We start from the raw sequence: 8,424 nt of genomic DNA on the forward strand, positions 1-8,424 counted from the left end.
AATGTAATTGCAATGGAATCCTCATACATTTTATTTTAGATTGTTCCAAAGTAAAGGGCCTAACTGTTTTGGAGATCTTTACTTAGTTAGAGCGAGTTAAGTTGGCTAGTAGAAAGTTGATGGCAATCAGTAACGCCGAATGCTTTCTATCAGCGCTCAGCATCAGTGTCTCCTCCCTAAACCAACTCGAAAGTCCAACCAAGGCCATTAACCTATTTACAACGTGCATCAAATGCTGGTTGCGAATTTTAATGGCTTCTCTCAAACACGCGCGCATTGGGCAAACACTCCCCTTTGAAAAATATAGAGCTCGGCACTGTTATGGTACACTTACTTCTAACACAACAATGCAACTACATCACAACCTAACGCTTTTTATCTTTATCTTGATTAATTCTTGTTTTGCTGCCAAGGACTATCTTTTCAAGTCGTGTGAACAAAATGGCTTTTGTCATAGAAACAGACACTATGCTAATGCAATTAAGTCGGATCTCGATTTCAAATCACCTTATATCATCGTTCCTGAAAGCATATCAATAGATAACGGTATTGTCAAGGGAATAGCTGTAAAGGAATTACCTAGTCTCACCACTCGTGTGGAGTTTCCTTTTGAAATTGGTGTACTTGGCAATAGCTTTCATTTTAAATTAAATGAAAACAGAGAAGCCAATCAACAGCTTGTAAATTACAGAAGATACAATGAGACATCCAAATGGTCATTCGCAGAGGGTGTGAAGCTCAATAATGAAGTCAAGTATAACAAAGATAAGACATTAATTGATGTTGCATACGGACACAACAAGGTTTCAATTCAGTTCAGCCCTGTGAAGCTCACCTTTTTCTACAAGGACAAGGAAGTATTGGTCATCAACGATAAACAACTTCTCAATATTGAACACCAAAGGCTAGAAGAGAATAACAATGAGAACGTTCTCCCCCAGGAATCAACGTTTAATATGTTTTCAGACAATTTTGCAGATTCGAAAAATGACAAACTTCCCTTGGGACCCGAATCGATAGGGTTAGACTTTTCCTTGAAAGGTTTCAATAACTTGTATGGGATTCCCGAACATGCAGATTCAATGTTTTTGAAAGACACAAGGGATAGGGAGCCTTATAGACTTTTCAATGTCGATATTTTTGAGTATGAGACTGATTCGAGATTGCCAATGTACGGTTCGATTCCATTGTTGATGGCTGTAAATGCAAATGCAGCTTTGGGAATATTTTGGGTGAACAGTGCTGATACATACATCGACATCACCAAAGATAAAGACTCATCAGTTCACTGGATGTCAGAGAACGGTGTGTTGGAATTTATAGTCATTGTTGAAAACTCACCAAAGCAGGTTAATGAAGAGTACGGAAAACTCACCGGAAACACGCAGCTACCCATATTATCAAGCTTGGGATATCATCAATGCAGATGGAACTACAATGACATAAAAGATGTGTTGGAAGTTAACTCCAAATTTGATGAATCTGAAATCCCATATGATACAATATGGTTGGATATTGAGTATGCAGATAACAAAAAGTATTTTACGTGGGATCTGGAGAACTTTGCTGATCCTGGGTACATGCTAAAGGAGTTGAACCGCACTGGAAGGAACCTTGCGGTCATCATTGACCCTCATATCAAAACAGGATATGAAGTAAGTGACGCAATAATTTCAAAAAGTCTTACAATGAAAAATAACGAAAATCAAGTGTATTATGGACATTGTTGGCCAGGAGAATCGGTCTGGATAGATACATTAGATCCAAAAAGTCAACCATTCTGGAACGATTTGCACAAGACGTTTATGATTTCTGATGAATACAAGAATTTATTACTTTGGAATGACATGAATGAGCCATCCGTATTTAATGGTCCTGAAACGAGTGCACCTAAAGACAATATTCATTATGGACAATGGGAGCACCGTTCAATACACAATCTCTATGGATTGACATACCACGAAACAACTTTCAAGTCATTGGTTAACAGATTGCCCACGCAGAGACCATTTATATTGACTCGATCTTATTTTGCTGGTAGTCAAAGAACAGCTGCAATGTGGACAGGTGACAATATGTCGAAATGGGAGTACTTGAAGATCTCAATTCCGATGGTACTTACTTCGAACATTGTTGGTATGCCTTTTGCTGGTGCCGATGTTGGTGGTTTCTTTGGCAATCCCCTGAGCGAATTACTCACTAGATGGTACCAGGCAGGAATTTGGTACCCATTTTTCCGTGCCCATGCTCATATCGATTCGAGAAGAAGAGAACCTTATTTAATAGGGGATCCATTTACGTCATATATTAGAGATGCTATTAGGTTGAGGTACAAATTGTTACCTGTCTTTTACACAAGCTTTTACGAGGCGACGTTAACGGGAGCACCAGTTTTAAAACCCGTGTTTTACGAATATCAAGATCTGGAAGACTCGCAAGTTTATGAGATTGAAGATGAATTTTTTTTAGGAAATTCAGGAATCTTGGTTAAGCCAGTTACAGATGAAGGGGCAAATGAAGTCTCTTTTAAAGCACCAAAATATGAAAAGGAAAATTTCTACCACTTTACTAATGGTATTATCAGCGATAAAGTATACAGAGATGGATTCAAAGTAGAATTGAGTGACATACCTATGTTGTTGAAGGGTGGATCTGTTGTGCCTGTAAAGTCAAGGTACAGGAGATCAACCAAGTTGATGAAGCACGACCCATACACATTGGTTATTGCATTGGACAAGAAAGGTGAAGCCACTGGTCAGTTATATATTGATGATGGTGAGTCTTTGACTCCGGAGTACAAATTGTTGTCATTTATCATTGACCAACACGCTATTGCAGTGAATTCTACTGGTGATTACGATTTACCAGTTGGTTTTGAAAAGATAACTATCGTGGGTGCAAACTTTGAAATCGACACTGTAAGCTCAGGAAAATTAGTCAAGGAGTCAAACAAGATTGTAATCAACAACCCAAAGGAATTTCCAGTCAAGTTCAGTCGAAAATCAGAGAGCCATGATGAATTGTAGACTATATTTGGGGCATACTTAATGGGCCGTTCAATGGGTTGCATTACTAACTCATTCCATTGCTTTTTGCAATCTAAACATGTAAGGGATATGTGTAATTCTTTACGAGAACAGTACAGCCACCTTGAGAAATAAACATCTTGTATGTAACTTTCCATCATTGTATCTCTGTTTATTTTGAGAGTATGTTTCAAACTCATCTATCAAGGAATTACTTTTATATCATACGTTCTACTTTGTGCCGTTCGGCTAAATAAATTGCAATTGAAACGACAATCGACTTAGCCTTGGTTAGTTACACAAAATAAATTTTCCTCTCTGTTTTTCAATTTTGCTTTGTCTCTCTATTTTCAATCAACATTAAAAAAAAAAATAATTGATGAATCCAGAGTGCATAGAGAGAGGGCACCTTAGGAATCAGCCAACCAGTTGAAACAAAAACAACACCAGTCGCTACATGATCTGCTGATAAATATCTTAACACATCAATCAAAGACAATACTTACGTTTGCTTTTTCACCTTGATGCAACAAAGAAGACTGTATTGAAGATAACAAACACATACATTGAACATCCTACAAAACATTTTGATCCAACCTACCAATTTACTCCTACTATAATGGCTCCGCTTGATAAACCTATTCCTCCAAACTCGACCCTTGCCACCACAGCAAGCTCGAACCAGAGCGGATCTAATGACTTTGTCAAGAAGTTATTTTTGATGCTACAAGAAGACAGTTACAAGGACGTTGTTAGATGGACGCAAAATGGTGATAGCTTTGTTGTTATAAATACAAATAATTTTACCAAGAACATATTACCACGCCATTTCAAACATTCCAATTTTGCAAGTTTCGTACGACAGTTGAATAAATACGATTTTCACAAGGTCAAAATTCCCAATGAAGCTAAACTGACGTATCCTTATGGCGAAGATGCTTGGGAATTCAAACATCCAGATTTTAGAATGAATGATCGTGCCTCGTTGGAAAACATAAAGAGAAAGGGACCCTCGAATAAAAAGATTAATAAGCAAGTTTCAAACGGGTCAAAGATCAAGCCGAAAGTTAGTGCAGTAGGTGTCGTGAAACAGGAAGACTCGAAAGAGGCTAGTGAAAGTGGAGCAAATGATGTCAGTACAACAGAAGCGGCGTATGATACCGACATTAATGGACACTACAATGAACGTTTTGGCCAATTAACTTCTGGTCAGAACAAGTTAAGAGATCAAATCAATCAAGTTAAAGACACAAATCAAATGTTGCATCAAGAGTTTAATGTACTACAAAGAAAATATCAGACGTTAGTTGAGCATATTGTTTCTATAAATTCGTTTAATGAGAGATACTACCGATCGATTAGTGTTTTGGTCAATTCCTTGGTGCAAGCCGGAATCAAAGTCCCACCATTAGATTTTCCTCCTCCCAACACTGGCCCATTTCAATTGCAAGAACCAAATTCTAGCCCGTCATTTCCAATTACACTGAGTTCCATACCGGCTTCATCGTTGCCCAGTATATCTCAACATCTACAACTGCAATCACCACGCGTGAATCATTTACAATCTCCATTGGTTCCTCCGGCACAGGTAGGGTCTCCACGTTTGCCAATTCCTCAGACAACTTCAGCAACCAATGCACAATCATCTTTGCTTAATCTGAATAATCGCACCTTGTCAATTCCTGGAGGTAGACCTGCGCCAAATTCATTTTCAGCAACAAGTCCAATAAGCGGGTTGGCGTCTTTGAGTCGACTGCTGTCCATTCATCAACTTACACAACCTTCTTTTCCTCAAGATAAGTCTTCGACCGAACCAAATGATTCACGAACTATTTCTATGCTTCACAAGCAAAACAAGTCCGATGACAACTCACCAACAAGTGAGGGTGACATTCTCAATGCCAACCCCGAGCAGTCTCTGGGGTCGGTTGATGCCACAGCATCAAACAACAATCACCTTCCAACATCTAATGAATTTGTTCAACCATCGCCATCTAATAAACCTATATCTCCGATAACTAGCACATCAGCTTCTCCGAGTGGTAATGTTCTTCCACAAATTAGCACCACATCAATCCCCAATCCCAAGTTTCACGTTCTTTTGGTAGAAGACGATAATGTGTGCATACAATTGTGCAGAAAATTCTTGGTCAAGTATGGTTGCCAGGTTACAGTTGTTACTGATGGTCTCAATGCCATTTCCACTGTCGAAAGTACTAAGTACGACTTGGTCTTGATGGATATAGTCATGCCCAATTTGGACGGAGCCACAGCCACCAGTGTCATTAGATCATTTGACACTAGAACACCAATTATTGCCATGACAGGTAATATCGAGGACAACGACTTAGTAACTTATTTGCAAAATGGTATGAGTGATATCTTGGCAAAACCATTCACCAAGGATGACTTGTACTCGATTCTAGCGAAGCATTTATTAAAGGAGGGTAAAACTGACGAAGAGCCGATCAGTAAGAAACAAAGAATAGAGTAAAATTATATAATGAGCTTATGTAGTGCTAAATCCGAGAATGAATTTCCCCAGGGATCACTTTTGTTAAAATTGTGTAGGTAACGGATAATCTTAACGTTGTTAAAGTAAACAGAGTCGAAGTCGTATGTGATCTCTGGCTCCTTATATTTTTTTCGACTTTTTGTAACTTTTGTAAACCCATCATCAAACTTACCTTTGTCCAAGTATTGCACCATTATGGCCATACTAGGGTATAGTTCCGCTAGTTTTTTCTTTGTTAACCGGTCAGTGTGAGCAATCACATCATTACCTAGGAAGTACACTGGCTTTTCATTATTAACTACCTGCTCCATAACCTCAAGGGGTAAATGGGGTATATAAAAAAGAACAGTTTTGTCTTGCGGTTGATTGAACGTTTCTTCAACTTTATAACCACCAAACAACTGTTTGTCCTCCTCCGTAAATACCGGATCGTAGAGGGAGACTTCTTTGACACCCAACAAATCGATCAACTCTAAGAGTAATGCATATTGATATCTAGCATCGGAGCTTTGCGACGGTGAGCCCAAAGCGAGACACCGTATTCTTGTAAAAGGTACGTCTATTGACGATTTAATCTCATTGAAAAATTCTGACTTCCTTATAACATCTCTATTCTCCGTAATCTTTAATTGCAACCTCTCCATTGCCTAATTGGTTGTGTATAGAGATGAAGAAAAAAAAAAAATATTGAAACTTTCAAAAAACGCATCTCAAACGTGCTCCTTTCATTCTGATGAGCTGTCTCGTCTAGGTCAAAACGAAACACATATTTTTCAGCCACGTTGTCACTGATTATAGAAATGCGTAAATGCAAGATCTTTGTTGGATCATCGCATCCGGAGTTGGGCCAATTGGTTTGCGAGAGATTGGGTGTGGAGCCAGCACCTTGTACTTTGAAGAAATTTAGCAATGGTGAAACCTCAGTCCAGATTGGTGTCAGTGTGAGAGACGAGGATGTATACATTATTCAAAGCGGCTCATCAAACATAAATGATCACATTATGGAGCTTTTAATCTTGATAAGTGCCTGTCGTGGGGGAAGTGCAAACAAAATTACAGCCGTTATTCCTCAATTTCCTTACAGCAAGCAGAGTAAAATGAAGAAGCATAGAGGCGCAATCACCGCCAGAATGTTAGCCAACTTATTAGTAATGGCTGGGGCTGACCATGTTGTCAGCATGGATCTCCATGCTAGTCAAATGCAAGGTTTCTTTACGGTTCCTGTGGATAATTTATTTGGCGCCCCCACTTTGGCTAGATGGATTCGTCACAACATAGAAGCTTGGGAGACCTCAGTTGTTGTATCAAAGAATCCTGGTGGAACCAAAAGGGTGACTGCTTTGGCTGACAGTTTAAAGATTAATTTCGCAATGATTCACACGGATAGAAGAAGAACTCAGGATGAATATGCCAAAAAGAAGGCCTTAAAGAGGGCAAAGATAGTTAATGATGATGGCGCTGAAGCATACGAGGAAGACAATATTGTAAATGAATTACAAACTGCCCGAATTGTCCAGGGTCACGTTGTTGACGATGATTATCAATGCAAGGACTCGAAAGTCAATAATGATAGTGCCAATGGCGATCACTTAACCAACTCAAACATTATTGATAGCGACGTTTTAGGTGGATCTTATGATGCTGCCAATTCTGATGATGAGGACGAACCCTTAGTCGAAGAGAAATTGATCACCTTGGTAGGTGATGTTAAGGACAAGGTTGCCATCATTTTGGATGATATGATCGACAAGCCAAATTCCTTTATTGCCGCTGCTGAGCATTTGAGGCTAAACTGTGGAGCTAGGGCCGTTTATGTCGTAGGAACTCATGGTGTTTTTAATGACTCTTGTTTGGAACGTTTGACTGATTCCGGATGCATTGATAAGATCGTAGTGACAAATACTTACCCCATTCCAAAGGAACAAATTGAACAACACAAAGATAAACTTGTGGTTATTGATGTTTCACCAATTTTTGCTGAATGTATTAGAAGAGATCACTTTGGAGAGTCTATTTCGGTTTTGTTTGACTCTTTAGCGGCTATAGATTAGTTTAAAATGTAATATCTATTATTTATATATATTGATTGCACTAGGTGCGAGCAGTGTAGAGGCTCTCTTGCGCAAAGGGGAGATATACTTAGAGAAAGTTTGCTACTGTAAAACTATTTTTTTCTAATACAATCTATCAATTAATAATCTAAAACCTAAATTTATATAAACGTGCAGCTGTGAGATACATTAATGAAGATCTTATTGTAATTGCGCAATGGTATCGTCAACCGACTTTTTCAAATCGATAAATTCAAAGCCCAAGATCTTTCTTGTTTTTTCGTTGTTGATAATACTCTCACTATCTTCAAATTTTGGGCCCTTCGATTTATCCAATTTAGGTAATTCTGACTTCAAATGGGGGAAGTCCTTTTCAATGATGTCGTAGATTTCTGCAGAGGTGAATGGAGCCTCGGCCAAAAGCAATCTCTGACCAACAACTTCCTTCTTTTCAAAGCCAAAAATATGAGCTTTTGCGACATCCCTGACATCAATAAAATAGCAGACAACTTGTTGTGGCTCCTCCTTCTTCTTACCCGCAGTCAAAATACTGTTGATAACTTCGTTTGATAAGTTTAATTTGGACTTGTCTTTGACTTCAAAAGCTTGTGGACCAAACACATAAACGGGGTTAATGATGCTAACCTCCCATTTTGGTTTGTTTTCTTCAACGAATTTCCAAACTGTCTTTTCAGCAAGTTTTTTTGATCCAACGTAGCCGTTTAATGAATTTTCCAAAGATTGTTCCCAAGTGATTGGATTCCATGAATCTTCATTAGCTTCTTTACCTGGAGTGGCCAAGTCCGCAAAACCTGCAACCGCAGCGTATGAT

At 38.7% G+C, this 8,424-nt stretch overlaps 5 protein-coding genes across 5 annotated transcripts; 3 read left to right on the forward strand and 2 right to left on the reverse strand. All coding sequences in view use genetic code 12, as the record gives it.

The window, feature by feature from the left end:
- Positions 1-119: 119 nt before the first annotated feature.
- Positions 120-3,026, forward strand: CORT_0E06430 (Rot2 alpha-glucosidase II, catalytic subunit; the record flags this gene model as incomplete). Its single annotated transcript, XM_003870305.1, has 1 exon — positions 120-3,026. One exon carries the CDS (start codon positions 120-122, stop codon positions 3,024-3,026), a length of 2,907 nt encoding a protein of 968 aa, XP_003870354.1.
- A 619-nt stretch (positions 3,027-3,645) lies between these two features.
- On the forward strand, positions 3,646-5,520 carry CORT_0E06440 (Skn7 protein; the record flags this gene model as incomplete). Its single annotated transcript, XM_003870306.1, has 1 exon — positions 3,646-5,520. One exon carries the CDS (start codon positions 3,646-3,648, stop codon positions 5,518-5,520), a length of 1,875 nt encoding a protein of 624 aa, XP_003870355.1.
- Positions 5,521-5,522: 2 nt separating this feature from the next.
- CORT_0E06450 (Ber1 protein) lies at positions 5,523-6,185 on the reverse strand (the record flags this gene model as incomplete). The annotated part of the gene is made up of 1 exon (XM_003870307.1): positions 5,523-6,185. The coding sequence occupies one exon, from the start codon at positions 6,183-6,185 to the stop codon at positions 5,523-5,525; it is 663 nt and encodes a 220-aa protein (XP_003870356.1).
- Positions 6,186-6,341: 156 nt separating this feature from the next.
- CORT_0E06460 (Prs1 protein) lies at positions 6,342-7,592 on the forward strand (the record flags this gene model as incomplete). Its single annotated transcript, XM_003870308.1, has 1 exon — positions 6,342-7,592. The coding sequence occupies one exon, from the start codon at positions 6,342-6,344 to the stop codon at positions 7,590-7,592; it is 1,251 nt and encodes a 416-aa protein (XP_003870357.1).
- A 201-nt stretch (positions 7,593-7,793) lies between these two features.
- CORT_0E06470 (Grp2 methylglyoxal reductase) lies at positions 7,794-8,424 on the reverse strand (the record flags this gene model as incomplete). The annotated part of the gene is made up of 1 exon (XM_003870309.2): positions 7,794-8,424. A coding segment is annotated over one exon (631 nt), but the record flags the coding sequence as incomplete, so codon positions are not given.

Source organism: Candida orthopsilosis, assembly GCF_000315875.1.
Source record: "Candida orthopsilosis Co 90-125, chromosome 5 draft sequence".
NCBI classification, from domain to species: Eukaryota; Fungi; Ascomycota; class Pichiomycetes; order Serinales; family Debaryomycetaceae; genus Lodderomyces; species Lodderomyces orthopsilosis.